This window comes from Oreochromis aureus, linkage group 8 (genome assembly GCF_013358895.1).
Source record: "Oreochromis aureus strain Israel breed Guangdong linkage group 8, ZZ_aureus, whole genome shotgun sequence".
NCBI lineage: Eukaryota > Metazoa > Chordata > Actinopteri > Cichliformes > Cichlidae > Oreochromis > Oreochromis aureus.
The window spans coordinates 877,632-893,180 of record NC_052949.1 but is presented as its reverse complement, the minus strand read 5'-3'; the positions used below and the strand labels follow the sequence as shown (position 1 = coordinate 893,180).

The following is a 15,549-nucleotide window of genomic DNA, read 5'->3' as shown; positions in this document are numbered from 1 at the left end:
ATTGTGGATGCTCTGGTGGAGGGGATGTTCAGCAGATTTGGGGTGCCTGAAGTAATCCACACGGACCAGGGCAGGAACTTTGAGTCTCGTGTGTTCACGGCCATGTGCGAGAAACTAGGCTCCCATATGACCCGTACAACACCCCTCCACCCACAGAGTGATGGACTCGTTGAGAGATTTAACCGTACACTGGCAGAGCAACTGGCGCTAGTGACGGCTACACACCAACGTGACTGGGACAGTCATGTTCCCCTGGTCCTCTTGGCATATCGTTCGGCGGTCCAAGACTCCACTTCGTGCTCCCCTGCCCTCTTGATGTTGGCCAGGGAGATCAGGACTCCAGCGGAGATGATGATGGGCTGTCCCCCGATGTTGATGGGGACCAACCAGGTCCTGACTATGCGAGGAAGCTCCAGGATCGCATGGAGTCTGCTCATGACTTTGCTAGGAGGAAACTGATAAGTGCGGGGGCGCGGCAGAAGAGGAACTACGACGTCCATTCCAAAGGCCGACATTTTAACGTGGGGGAACTGGTCTGGGTGTACAACCCCCAGAGGAAAAAGGGCAGATGCCCTAAGGTGAGCAGTGACTGGGTTGGACCCTGTAAGGTTCTGGAACGTCTGGGGGAAGTGGTGTATAGGGTACAACTGCCCCCAAGGGGATGGAGGGTCGCCCTGCACCGGGACAGACTGGCCCCCTATCGGGGTGCGGCCACTGCACTGACACAACAGGGTGGGCCGCAGACAGACCTGGACTCCACCCCTGCAGACGCTGCCACCACCAGTATGCAATATATTCAGTTTTAGCATTTATATTCACTGTTGACTGTAACTACGCTCAAACTGTTAGTGCTATCTCGTTTTAATAAACAACACTGTCATATGCAAAACTGGGGTGGCAGTTGGGGTGGCAAGGGATCATTTTAGGGTGGCACTTGCCACCCCATGCCACCCTTCTAGATCCGCTCCTGAACAGCAGCAAGAAAACACATATACAAACAGAACAGAAACACACAAACGTTTTACATATTTACATCATGGACAATGGTTACCAAAACAGAGTACTGTATAGTTATTAAAGTTAGAGTACAGATAAGTGGCAAACCAAGGTTGTAGTGGGCAAAATGAGCAGGATACTGAAAGATGCTTAAATAGTTAAGAATATTTAGAATAATTAGAAAAGTACAGATTGTGTATTGTACCTATTCATTAAAAAGTAGACATGTAACATGTAAGTTACTATATATAAACTGAGAAAATAATGTGCAAGTTATAACAGTAGTAGTTGTTCAGTTGATTAGTGCAAATTACAGCACTGACGTAAACATCTATGTTTGTTGTGAGCAGTTTAGATTGTAACAATTGTAGTGTTAATTGTAAATATTGTAAATAATCACGTTTTTTCATAACTTTTATTAATTAAAATGTGAAAAATTCACATTCATTAATTCACAAACAACAAACATAGGCACGAGTTTACAGAGAAAATACAGTTAAGCCCATAATTATTCATACCCCTGCCGAATTTTGACTTAAAGTTACTTTTTGTTCAACAAGCAAGTTCTTTTTGAGCAGAAATGACACAGGTGTCTCCCTTAAAGATAATAAGATGATGTACAAGAGGCATCATTGTGGAAAAAATATTTCTCAGGTTTTATTTATATTTTAGCAAAAAGTATCATGTCCAGAATTATTACCCTTCTCAATAATCAATAGAAAAAAGCCTTTATTGGCTATTACAGCAATCAAACGCTTCCTATAATTGCAGACCAGCTTTTTGCATGTCTCCACAGGCATTTTTGCCCATTCATCTTTAGCAATGAGCTCCAAATCTTTCAGGTTGGAGGGTCTTCTTGCCATCACCCTGATCTTTAGCTCCTCCACAGATTCTCAATTGGATTCAAGTCAGGACTCTGGCTAGGCCACTGCAAAACGTTAATGTTGTTGTCTGCTAACCATTTCTTCACCACGTTTGCTGTATGTTTTGGGTCATTGTCGTGCTAAAATGTCCACTGGTTCCCAAGGCCAAGTTTTCTGCAGACTGCCTGATGTTGTTGTTGAGAATCTTCATGTATTGCTCTTTTTCATGGTGCTGTTTACTGTGATTAGGTTCCATGGTCCATTGGCTAAAAACACACCCAAAGCATTAGGTTCCCACCACCATGTTTGACAGTGGGGATGGTGTTCTGTGGGTTGAAGGCTTCTCCATTTTTATGCCAAATGAAGGCAAAATCATTGTGACCAAATAATTCAATTTTGTTTCATCTGACCATAACACTGAAGACCAGAAACCTTCTTCTTTGTCCAAATGAGCATTTGCAAAGGCCAAATGAGCTTTTGCATGCCTTAGAAGTGCCTGGAGAAGTGGCGTTTTCCTTGGTCTGCATCCGTGGAACCCAACAGTGTCCGTTGGACTGTCTGCCTTGAGACATTGCCACCAGCAGAGCCCAGATTCACCAGAATGGCCTTGGTGGTGATCCTTGGATTCTTTTTCACCTCTCTCACTATCCTCCTGGCCAGCACAGGTGTCACTTTTGGCTTCCGACAACGTCCTCTGAGATTTTCCACAGTGCGGAACATCTTGTATTTTTAATAATACTTTGCACTGTAGCCACTGGAACTTGATAACATTTGGATATGGCCTTGTAGCCCATTCCTCACTTGTGAGCAGCCAGAATGCACAGCTGCAGGTCCTCACTGAGTTCCTTTGTCTTAGCCATGAATGTCCACAGACCACCTGCAGAGAGCTGCTGTTTTCACCTGTTGAGTTGATCAAAACAGCTATTTCCAATTAATCAGGGTAATTAGGATGCTTTAGAACAGCTTTGACTATTTGGAATGGATGGAACTTTGGATTTTCCCAGAGACTGTGACAGTTTGAAGGGTATGAATAATTCTGGACATGATACTTTTTGCTCAAATGTAAATAAAGCTTAGAAATATTTTTTTCCACAATGATGCGCTTGTACATCATCTTATTATCTTTTGTGAGAGGTCCTGTCATTTCCAGTTAAAAATAACTTGCTAGTTTAATAAAAGTAACTTTAAGTCAAAATTTGCCAGGGTATGAATAATTATGGGCTTAACTGTATGTGAATGTGAATAAAAAAACACATCTCCGCGCCGCCGTCTGTCCACCAGGGGCCGCTGTGGCTCCGCTGAAGCTCTGCCGCCTGCACGAGGCGCTTCTGTGGGAAGACGCAACTTTTCAGTTTCAGCAGCATGTTCACGTCGTTTCAGCTTCTTAAAAACTGCTGAAACGGACTGAAACTCTGCTGGAACCGCATTATGTAACTTCCGCTAGTTGCCAGGTGCTGACTCTTTCCCGGTTATTATGTACTCAGAGAGTTTTTCTGAATGGGAGGATGACGACGTCTGAACATGGCAACCAGCCATTGCAGCGCAGCTAGCCGCTAACAGGTTACCATCGTCAAGTCAGGAAAAGTGACCCAACGAAATGAAGTGAGCAGCTTTACAAAATAAAAGGACAGTTTGCGAAACCCGCACACGTCATTTAATGAGGTCTTTTATCAATTTTATTTTTTTAATACACATATAAAGTAAACATGACTAATATAAATTACATACGTGTAAATGAAGTCATTAATTCAAACTACATTTAAATGACAAAGAAAAAACAGTAATCAAATTAAGGATAGAATTTTAAAAAATGTTTGTATTAATAACATAAAACAAACTGGAATAGCTGTTGATAAATTCTGTATAATAGCAATAATATTAATAACGTTAAATGTGTATCAGTATGTTTCAGGAATTTATATTATTATCATTATTATTATTATTATTATTATTATTATTGTTATTATTATCACCATAGGTAAATTTGGCAGCATCTCACTGGGATCGATTTATTAAAAAAACCCAAACACTTAAATAACTTGAATGAATGGAACACATAAGTCTTTAGTTTGTACTGCGGACGTAAGATATGTTTTTTGTATGATAGTGTTTTAATTCATTTGAGGAAACGCTTAAAAAAAAAAAAGACCTTTGAGGTAGGTCATTTATTTTGATGACGGGCGGATGTGGGCCTCTCTCCTGCTGTCCTGCTGCAGATTTGACGCATGCGTAACTGTCGTCTAGTCGCTCTGCTCAAAGGCACCGAGGCGGAGAGGGTTTCTCTCCACTCACCTGCATCCAGGCACGGCGGCTCTCAAGCGCTCATAGGCCGGGAACAGTTCCGCTGGATACGTCCGGAGGACCGGCTCCGCACCGGCCGTCATCCCGCAGATGGTCTTTGTCTGCAGGCAGGGGACCTGGGAACCCGGGCCCGCTGCGGGAGCGGGGAGGAGGCCTCGGAGCTCCCCTGTTCTGACCCAGAAAAGAGCAGCGACAGCCCGGCTGCATCTCTACTAGCAGGTCGGCTAGCATCCGTCCAGAGCGGGGCTCGGGGAGGCAGCGAGCAGGCCGAATAAAGGGACTGCTTCGTGCTGCTTCGGGTCGAGGTTTCTCCCGGATTTTATTTTGGCTTTATTTTTCTGCGGGTTATTCTTTAAATCTGGAAATCGCGGGACTGGAGGCCGGCTAGCTGCGAGCTAGCTGCCCAGGATTACCAGGGTAACCAGACAGCAGAGGCTCCGCAGTAAAACAGACCGTCTCCCGGTGCTCTCTGACCCGCTGACAGACCTCACCGGAGGCCGGGGCGCAGCGATGGCTGCCTTAATCAGAATCCGGGGGATTGTGAGCAGGAACAAAAGGCGGTACCAGGAGGACGGCTTCGACCTGGACCTGACCTGTATCCTTTTTACCTGTGTGTGTGTGTGTGTGTGTGTGTGTGTGTGTGTGTGAGAGAGAGAGAGAGAGAGCGCTGAGCAGAAGCCCGTTCAGAAAAGCTGTGATTTAAGGAGGCGGCTCGGTGCGGGGCATGTTGCTGATGAGCAGCCGGACTCTGTTAGAAAAATCGCACATTTAGAGGCGGGCTCCTGTCTACAGGGGTGTTCTCGGTTGGTCTTCATGGTCCCGATGTTCCGTTGGTTTTCTTCTGCAGCGGCCGTCTTCATGCTGTCCATGCTGACACACTGCTAATTAGTCTTAATTTAGCAGATTTTTCAATGCAGTTCGGCGTGAGGTCTGTTGGAGCATCTCCAGGCTGCACTGATGCATCTGCTGTAGGTCAGAATGTTGATTATCGATCAACCTGTGTGTTATTGGTAGAATAACAAACCCAGCACTGAAATAATCAAATCTATCTATCAGTACTGATGATTGATTATTCTGTTTGGTCATATTTAGTGGTGTTCTTGTCTCTCGTGTGTTAATAAAGTTTGATTCTTAGGACCTCCTGCAGGGCTGAAGGCATCAATCCACACTCAGCTGATTGAACAGGACTGATTGATCAGAAAGTAAACAACCAGTTATGTTGGAGGGACTGAGGATGATCAGCAGCACAGTGAAAGTCCCGATCAGTTTGATTATTGATCAGAGTGGGGTGCTGCCTGAATGTGACTTTACAGACACCTGACGTTACATTTTATTCACTCAGCTGTTTTTACGTCATTGACCTCTTCAGGTTTCTGACAGTTGATTCATTGCTTTGGCAAACTTCCTGTCAGCTGACTCTGATACCTGACCTGTTACCACCTTCTGAAGTAAACTGATCGATTAGGGAAACTGGACTCGTTTCTTTTGTCATGCAGACCAATCGGCTGCCACATCTGCTTTTTTACCCCAACGATTTGATGGTTTATTCATTTTTAAAGAGGAAAGGTTGTGTTTTCTGTCGTATGCTCCGCCCACTTGCTGTTAGACCTTCTGTTTATGGTTTATGAGGGGGAGCCAAACCCAGTAAGGTTGTCTTAAAGGGGGAGGAGTCCAGGAGAGAGAGCTGACTAATTCTGTGATGGTATGAAGCTCTGTGATTGGTGTTTGAGTGCTAGTTTTTGGGGTCCAGCTGTGTTCAGACGTTTGGTCCTGAGCGGCGCTTCATCAGACATTTATCCAAACATCATCGCGATGGGTTTCCCTGCCGAGCGGCTGGAGGGCGTTTACAGGAACAACATCGATGACGTGGTTCGGTAAGATGACCTTTGACCTTCTCTGACCCATGTTTTTAGTGCTCAGCAGCGCCTTCTGTAAACATTGCTGTGAAATCTGATCCCATACTGAAAAAATGCACAACCCAGTTTTTAAGGTTATTGGGTCACTTCCTGTTAACGGGTTAATGATCGCTGCTGCTAGCGAACGTGGAAATCTTAAAAATTGGATGGACACACAAACGAAAACCATCAAAAGTTTGAAACTGGAGATTTTCTTTGATCCACACTCAGAAAGAACATGTTGATTCATTGATCGCTCCACTGAATTCTGATCTCCAGTGAGTCCAGAGCAGTAGCTCCTCAGTAGGCTTCCTGAACCTGGCCAATCAGAAGGAAGTCTGCTTTAAGGTTGGCCACAAAAATGTGAAATGTGCAAGTGATCGAGCTTCAATCAGCTGAGCGATAATAGAAGATTATTTTATTGATTACAGACACGCTCGAAATGTGACGTCAGCCTCGTTAAAGCCGTGTTCGTGCGTCGTGTTCAGACACCAGCAGGGGGCGCTGCAGAGACCACTTGTTGGTTTTTAAAGCTGGTTTGCTTAGTGTAGGATTTATGGATGAAAGACTTTCACCTCAGCCTCACAGCAAACACTGTAATAACACTGTAGTGTGATAACGCTGTAATAACACTCCACATGTCATCATGGAGCTGCCGTGTGAGTAAACTTGGTCTGTTTTAAAGCTTCTCTAACAGTTGACTCCGCCTCTCCTGTCCTCGCAGGTTTTTAGACTCGAAGCACAAGAATCACTATAAGATCTACAACCTGTGAGTACTGAGTCTGTTTTCCTCTGTGATCGCCTGATGATGTCTTTAAATGAAAACACTCTTAACTTCCTATTCAGGTCATAAAGCTGAGTTTAGACCAGACTGTTAGGACCAGGGCCCTCAGCAGTCGAGCCTGGGCTTTACTGGACTGTGTCTTTGGTATGAAGTGTGTTCAGGTGCTTCACGGCACAGACGGTGACGTGTTTGTGACTGTTGGGAGATAAAATTGTGGCTGAAGTGAAAGTGTGTGACGCTCTGAGGGGCCTTCAGTTCTAAAGCTTTGACTCTCACTGATCTGGGAAATGTTCATGTGAGGAGCCCCGCCCACAGGCGTGCGCTCCGACTCAGCTCAGCAGGTCCAGGTGTACCGACAGCAGCGCGGGTTTAACAAACAGGATAATACCGTGACGTCAAGCACAGAGAAGTGGGTGAGGGGTTCATTTTAACGTACTCAGGTGAGCGTCTGTCAGGTGGACTCCGCCTCTCACCGCAGCTCCTTACGTCAGCGAGCTAAACATTCCTTCAGAGACGCCGACAGCTGCCGGCGAGGCGGTCAGTCCTAACATCTGTGTGTCTGTCCACAGATGTGCGGAGCGACATTACGACGCGTCAAAGTTTAACTGTCAAGGTGAGCCTGTCCTCTTGTGACCTCTGACCTTTGAGAGGCATTGTGTTTGTCCGGTGTTGGGTAACGAGCCATCGCTCTGCTCCTCCTCTCCCAGTCGCTCAGTACCCGTTCGAGGACCACAACCCGCCCCAGCTGGAGCTGATAAAGCCGTTCTGCGAGGACCTGGACCAGTGGCTGAGCGAGGACGAGCAGCACGTCGCCGCCATCCACTGCAAGGCGGGAAAGGGCCGGACCGGCGTGATGATCTGCGCCTACCTGCTGCACCGGGGCAAGTTCCAGGAAGCTCAGGAGGCCCTCGACTTCTACGGGGAAGTCCGCACCCACGACAAGAAGGTAACCTTGTTGTGTTAATGTGGAGCCTTTACCTCATGATACGAGGCGCCTTGAGCAGCTGTTGTGATAAATAACGTTGTAACCAGGCGGTAAACCCTGAGCATGTTCTCCCCGTGTCTGCGGGGTTTCTCTCCGGGTACTCCCACAGTCCAAACACATGCAGTTAGTGGGGTTAGGTTACCTGGCGATCCTAAACTGTCCACTGGTGTGAGTGGTTTTCTGTCTCTGTTAGCCCTGCCACAGCCTGGCGGCCCGTCCGGGTGTTCCCAGGGTGCCCCTGCAACCCTGACAAGGATGAGTGTGACAGAGTGGATGGATGAATTATAACTCTGCAGAGGGGGCTGATGATGATGATGCTGAATGCCTCTGATATAACCTGACCTCATGATTGATCTGTTGATGTTCAGGGTGTGACCATCCCGAGCCAGCGGCGCTACGTCGTCTACTACAACTTCCTGCTGAAGAACCAGCTGCAGTACAAACCGGTGGCTCTGCTCTTCCACAAGATGCTGTTTGAAACTATCCCCATGTTCACCGGAGGCACCTGCAGTGAGTCTCGAGCAGTAAGTCTGCCGTCGCTTCAAGTGAGTTCAGTTGAATTAACCGGTGTCCCTGTGCTCCCCCGCAGACCCCCAGTTTGTCGTGTACCAGCTGAAGGTGAAGATCCACACCTCTAACCCCACCCACACCCGCAGGGAAGACAAACTGATGCTGTTTGAGTTCCCGCAGCCACTTCCTGTCTGTGGAGACATCAAGGTGGAGTTCTTCCACAAGCAGAACAAGGTGCTGAAGAAGGTGAGGAGGCAATGGAGTCCTCTTTGTTGTCCTGACTGGGATTCACATGTGGCCTGGTGTAATTTGTCTGGGCTCACCTCAAAGGTCCGTCTGTGGTCAGTGCTGAGTCTTGTGCAGACCCCGTGTCTGAGCAGGACTGAATATTTCCTCACAATCAAAGGTCAAAGGTCAGCTTTGGTTATTCAGTGTCAAACTCAAACTGGTCTTTACTGTAGATGTTCAGCATCAGTTTTAGGAGCACAGGTTTTTCTCCAGGGACCAGAGGAGGTGGAACATGGACACGTGTCCACGATGGCAGAGCGGACGGCCGGGCTGGTTTCCTCACTGCTTTTTCTCATTGTAGGAGAAGATGTTCCATTTCTGGATCAACACCTTCTTCATCCCGGGTCCGGAGGAAGTCCCAGAGAGGATGGAGAACGGCAGCGCGGGGACACCCAGAGAGCTGTTTGACAGGATGCCGCAGACCCCGATGACGCCAGGAAGCGAAACCAACGACAGAGACTACCTGGTCCTCACGCTGACCAAGAACGACCTGGACAAGGCCAACAAGGACAAGGCCAACAGGAACTTCTCCCCGAACTTCAAGGTAAGCTGCTGAGCAGCGACGCCGCTGACATCGATGGCGCTGAGTAAATATCCTGATTGTTTTGTTCTTTAAGAAAAAGACTCGTTAAGTTGACGATCCGCACAAACCCAGCCTGTAATGACCAGGATGATGATTTCTGCTGTGCTAGCGTGTAAACTCGTTAGAAGCACAGAGAGCGATGAGTGGCAGAGCGCCGCTGCCCGCCATCTTAAGTTTAAAATTGTGAACAGCGAGGTTGGTTAGCAGCAGGCAGGTGACCTCCAGACTGACGGTCTGCTTCTTCTTCTGCTTCAGGTGAAACTGTTCTTCACCAAGACGGTAGAAGAAGGAGCCAACTGTGACGCGAGCAGCACGTCCTCGATGACGCCAGACGCCAGCGACAACGAACCGGATCACTACCGCTACTCGGACACGACGGACTCGGACCCTGAGAACGAGGGGTTTGAAGACGAAGACCACAATCAGATCACAAAAGTCTGACACACACGCACTCTCTCTCTCTCTCTAATACGCAAACATACAGCTATATACGTGTATATATATCTCCAGTATGTATGTATGTATACACTCGTGAACCCAGACGAAGACTAGCGGGCGGTTAGCTAACGGGGAGTATCACCGGCGGACCGCAGCTGATCAGTGGGACTCTGGATGCAAAGAGCTCTGATCAGAATACTTTGGCCATCCTCACCCCACCCCCCAAACTTCTACACAGCTGGACAATCACATGACATGGATTTGTAAGCATGTGGGCGGTGCCAGGCGAGCGGACAGTGTGACGCAGGAATGGACAGACAGGACAGTTTAAAGGAGTAAAACTTGAATCTAGACAAACGGAAAGACGAGTAGGCTTCTTTAGTGACCACGCCGCGGTGTCTGTGGGACGAATCCCCTCCCGACCAGCTTTCAGTTTCGTGCTGAGCGGTCTGGACTCTGTCTTCATCTCTGCTCTCTTCAGGCTTTCTCAGTGTTGACGCTTCTCTCTGTGTGCTGAAAACTCAAATTCAGGTCGAGCGCGGAGCTTTGAAGGCCAGTACTTGTGCTTCACCTGAATCTGAGACGTGGATCACTGTGGGACACCCAAACTAGTTTACCTGACTCAAAATGTGAAACCACGATGCCGATGATGGCAGACGGTCATGTCATGTGATGAATCTGGCAAAATATCAGCTTTAGGTGAGGCGAATCTTTTGTTGTAAAACGAGATGCTGATTAAAAAAGATCGGACCCCCGCGTCACCGTGACCGGGTTTATTTATTCTCCCGATTACTTCAAACACCTTCAACTGGAAACTCCTGATCCAGTTTGCAACAGCCCATTTAATCCAGTCTAAATTGGGTTGGGCTGTGGGTCTGAACTGGTTTGGACCACGCTGGCCCATGTGGGACTATCCAAGTCCATTTTTGGCACCTTTTGCCCCGAGTCTTGTTTGGACCAGCCAGACGGGTCCCATCGCTGATCTGGACCCAGTTTGGGACAAAGCAGTGCACAAAGAGAAGCGACAACCTGCTGTTGAATGTGACAGTGAAGATGAGAAACTTTATTATTCACAGTCCTCTGCAGAGCCGTCAATCATCTGCTGTCAGACGCTTTGAGTGCGACCCAGGCTTGAACACGTGCTTCACTGCTTCTCTGTCTGTCCTCAGTTTTGCACAGAAGGACTCTGTTCAGTCTTTCAATCAGCTCCTACACTTCCAAGAACCTTGTTTTTGTTGTACTCTGAAATATATCAATCATTAAGCTAAACGACAAACGAGCTACTGCACTGTATAACCATTCCTGCAGCGATCTGCTTTTAAGCTACACACCTATATAGGCTACCCCCAACACAGACTGAAGCAGAAATCTTTGACTCCAGAGCGCTGGCTTTCTGTATGTCTGGCATGCACTTTATGAAGGACACTCGAGTGAATCGGCCTTGTAAATATTTCCAGGCGAGCTCCGTCTGTCCAGGAGATCTGATTCGGCTCGTGTTGCGCTGTAGTCCTTATAAAGCTGCCGTTTGTGAGGTTTGAGCTTTGGCTCTTTCCAGCCGGAGGTCAGTCCGCAGCGTGGGAGTGCCATAATTACAATGTCATGGATTTCTTTTTAGTAAAACTACTTTAAGCTAAAGATCAGCCAGGTCCATTTGGAGCATCTTTTAAATGGACACTGGGACTTCGTCGGGGTCATGAGGATTTTGGGATCACTGCCCAAAAAAAAGTTGAAACACTGTGCTGACCGAGCGGCTCCATCACGATGGTCAGCCTCTGTGTGTCTCTGGTTTCTGATGGTAACGCTCTAGAATTATTACTCTGTCCATAGACTATTAATCGTTTTTACTCACTACTACTTCTTGGAGACGTTTAAGCACTTATATTCTTGCAAATTGTACCTTTAACACCAGGGACGATGGCTGGAGAGTCACGTTAGCATCACAGCAGGTTTGAGACTTGTTTCAAATTGAGAGAATGAGTATTAGAGAGATTTCAGTTACTGGAGGTTTGGCTTTGCCAAGTTAAAGCGGGCTCTTGGACGACTGTTTTGACCATTAAGCTTCTTGCACATCCACCGTTCTGCATAGTTAAGATACTACATGTACAGTATGAAAATGCCTAATGCAGTGACCATAAGCACCGTCTGACTTCAGTCAGTCACACCCTATAAAAGTCTGTCCGGTGGACCGGAGCATCTACAGGACCATCTGCCTCCTGGTTGGGCACAGGTAGAAGTTTTAGTCCTGATGCCTGATTTCCGTCCTCACATTTGGTGCTAAAACCTATTGTGGACCCTGCTATGACTGATCGTTCATCCTAGGTGTGGTATCTTGGGTCTCTATTGTTGAACCTGTTGGTCTTGTCAGGTCTGGTCACACAGGATGCACCGTGAGGATCTAAAACAAACTCCAAAGTTGTAGTGCCGATGCCTTCAGTAAAAAAACATTGAAAACTCCCATCTCGATCTCCAGATGTGTTTAAAGTCAAAGAGCTGGTGACCTGTAATGAAAGGCAGAGGCATCAGTAATGATGATATCTCTCATGTTCAGTTGCAATCAGGATAAATAAGATGCTGAACCTTGAGCTTGACCCTAAAAGGAGAAGATCTGAGGGTTGGTTTGACCCTCAGATCTTTGGGAGCTCGTCCGTTCTTGCTGTCCAAGGTTGAACATGTTTGCAGAGTTCATGATGATGATGATGATGATGATGATGATAATGCAGGAGCAACTGCCAACTGTTCCTTCATGCTCTCTCTTATGACCGATCTAATGCCTCAGCAGTGCCGAGGGTTTTTGGGTTAGATTGACATTTAGCCAAACAAACTGCATCCTGTGTGAGCACGTCTAACGCCGTGGCCTGGTGCTACTGACAGCCAGTGCATGCAGCAGGTCCTGGGGTTACAGTGCACTTTGTTGAGCTAGCCCGGTGCTGGTCGTCCATCTGTGGTGCTCTCTACCAGCAGCAAGCATGCTCGTCCACTCCTGATCTCTGATGCCCAGCAGCTGTGTCGTCAGCGTGGCCATACAGCCACTGGGATTTTTACAGCAGCATTTCCGGTCTCGAGTCCTGTTAGGTGCTATCAGACCTGGCCTCACGTCCTGTCACTGACCTGTTCAGCAGTGACCAGCGTGTAGTGTAGACCTGTACCAGAGTCCAAGGTTTGACTCCATTCAGGTGGATTTGTCCTTAAAACCCACAGTTTTACTGAAGCCCAGTGACTCGATGAGGCTTGGGGCAGGTCGTGGTCGGGTCCAGAACGATGGGTAGAAGCTGTGTTTTGACTCTTTGTGATTCTCCAAATGATTTTCCAGCACTGCTTTACCCAAAGGGAAGCTTGCAGAGATTCAGAGATGGGTCCGAATGTGGAAGACGGTGCTGTAATATTTCATGTTGGTAATATTCTGCACTGCTGAACGGGTTCAGGTGTTTGAGGCCAGGCAGGTGCTGTCCACGTCTCTGACTGTTCAAGGTGCTCAGTGTCTTTTCATTGTTGGTTGTATACAAACCTACATTCAGCTCTTCACCTCACCTGGAGTTTCATAGAAAGTGGTCACCTGTTAACAGAGCTGGGGTCAAAGTCCTCCCCCATTCTGACATCATCAGGGTTTCTGCGGCGACTCGGTGTGAAGAAACCTTGAAATTTGCCTTTTAATGCACCACGCCTGCCTCTTTCCCACTGATGTGGTACCGAAACAGTGGCCCCACCAGAGAGCCTGCTGCTCCTGAAGTTCGGACCCGTGACGTCAAACGCTACGGGAGGGCCTACCGCAAGAAATTCATCCAGTGATTGGCAGACTCTGGGTGGGGTCCTTTTCCCGCAGACATTAGCCCAACATCTGCTAACGATTCTCAGATCTGTGTGCTGGTTCTGGCACCAGTGGAAAAGTGGTCATTGTGACCAGTAACAGTTCTCAAACACAAGCTCCTGTACTTCCTGCCTCCTCAGACGTCCTGTTTCCTTCCCTGACCACACAGTGCTTCAGCTCTGCTGTTTACATCTCTTCACCAAACCTGCCAAGATGAAGCTCGGACGCCTTTGTGTTTCGAATTGAGTTTGGGTCCGTTTGTTAATTACAGTCTGTGTTCACACTCTGTTTGTTTTTCGCCTTAAGGTTAAGGTGTCACCGTTTCTCTGTGCAACAGTCTGTAGATAGATGCTCTATTGATCCCACAAGGGAACTGGGACCCAAACATGTGACATAGTCTGCTTGTGTTATCCTCACGGAGAACCTCGTTAGAATAACTGCATTTCACAAACCACAGTGTCGGTTTTTCAGCCTCCTTTCATTGAAGTAAATCAGATGGCTTTGTCATGTGACCGCACCTTCAGTAGTTTCAGACGTTTCCTCGGAGTTGTGTACCCAAACCATGTCTGTTGGTCCAGTCAGAGAAAGAACAACAGAAACGCCTCCAGATCAGGCTGTTTAGCCATCTGATCTGCTTCTCTGTCGTGTGTGGTCAGAGTTTGAGATCATTGGATGTAAAAGAAGCATTTGTGAACCGCAAGCTTCTCACGGATTTTCTTATTTCTCTGCTTTCCTGAGCTGATGTCAGCTGTTCCCCAGATCTGAGTCCTGAACATAAAACAACACATCATTGGCGTAGAGCACATCTCCTCTCACTCCTGTTCAGTCTAAACGTGGCCAAAGCTTCAAATGAAGATGTTAACCTGCAGGCCAAGTACAGAAAACACAGCCACGGGTGCTGCCCCTCAGCAGGCTTCCAGAAGACAGCGAGCGTTATTTCAGTGAGACGGTTTGTTCCAAACAGAAGATGCTGGCCAGGCTTTAGTGGACCAAGCGTTGATTGGTCAGTCCACAGGGTGTGGTGAAATACGTTTTAACTGAGGTTTAATAAATAAATAAATGTGGGCCGTGTCTTCCTGGCCTCCTGTTAACACATAATGGCTGTTTCGACACATCCAGAATCATTTCGTGTCGTTAACGGGCAGCTCACTCTTTGCCTTTAAATCTATATTTCACAGACGTGTGGTCTCATCACTAAGCCCCACCTCCTGCTGTTGGGTATCTCGGTAACAAAGTAAACTCAAGCACCTTAAATCCGTTAAAGCTGACGACATGTCTCGGCACATTTGACCAGTGAAAACTAAAACTAACGCAGGACGCTACGCAGCTACTCAGCTTCTGTTTTCACGGCGACAAAAACAGTCAGTAACATTAGCTTAAACGAGGTCGCTAGCACAATGCTAACATTAGCTTTCCTTCTGCTTTGCTGTTTAAGGACGGCCCCTTTCTGGGGTGGAGTTTCTGGTCTCGATCAGATGTGGTTTTGTTCCCGACTCCCAGCCTCGTGTCACATGTCAGCTGCACACAGGTGTTCATTTTATTTTCCAATCAACAAACAAAAGTCACCTGACTGCAAACTATATCACCATGGCAACATGTTAATCTGACCCCACCCCCGCTTCTTTTATTCCTCCTCTCCTTGTTTTATAAAGAAATAAAAACACTGTAAAGGTGAATAAACTATTTATAAACAGCTGCTCGTTGTTTGGTTTTTGTTTGCTTGGTTTTAGAACTACGACTCCCATGATGCTTCAGATGTCTGCCGGTATGAAAAAGAATTTCTCTTAACGTCCATTTGCTCTGTTATCAAGTGCTCAGTGCGCTGCTTTAAGGGAAGAAAATGGCTTTGGGGCATTTTGTTGAATAAACTGTTGGTGAACTCATGTTTTAAAGCTGCGTTCGGTGTTTCAGGAGGCTGAGGCAGACGTGACTGACCGCACTGTTTAACTCTTCACCACCCACAGTTGCGGTAGTACTCTTTATTGTTCCTGAGTTTGAAAATGTAATGTGATTACTTACAGACATTCAGCTGGATGTCCTGATTAACTCTGACTTGGTGCTGGCTCAGAGTTAAAAATAAGAATTCATTTGTTGTCCAGTA

The 15,549-nt window shown here is 47.1% G+C and overlaps 1 protein-coding gene across 1 annotated transcript; it reads left to right on the top strand.

Moving 5' to 3' along the window:
- Positions 1-4,103: 4,103 nt before the first annotated feature.
- Positions 4,104-15,144, top strand: ptenb (phosphatase and tensin homolog B). Its single transcript, XM_031745007.2, has 9 exons — positions 4,104-4,755; positions 5,950-6,034; positions 6,780-6,824; positions 7,409-7,452; positions 7,547-7,785; positions 8,193-8,334; positions 8,414-8,580; positions 8,924-9,166; positions 9,461-15,144. Exons 1-9 carry the CDS (start codon positions 4,671-4,673, stop codon positions 9,644-9,646), a joined length of 1,236 nt encoding a protein of 411 aa, XP_031600867.1. The 5' UTR covers positions 4,104-4,670; the 3' UTR covers positions 9,647-15,144.
- Positions 15,145-15,549: the final 405 nt, after the last annotated feature.

Excerpts from the sequence above, each read along its gene's own strand:
- ptenb (XM_031745007.2), top strand. The coding sequence starts at position 4,671 with ATGGCTGCCTTAATCAGAATCCGGGGGATTGTGAGCAGGAACAAAAGG. Across the intron at positions 4,756-5,949 it reads CTTCGACCTGGACCTGACCT|ACATTTATCCAAACATCATC; the intron begins GTATCCTTTTTA and ends GCGCTTCATCAG. Across the intron at positions 8,581-8,923 it reads AGAACAAGGTGCTGAAGAAG|GAGAAGATGTTCCATTTCTG; the intron begins GTGAGGAGGCAA and ends TTCTCATTGTAG.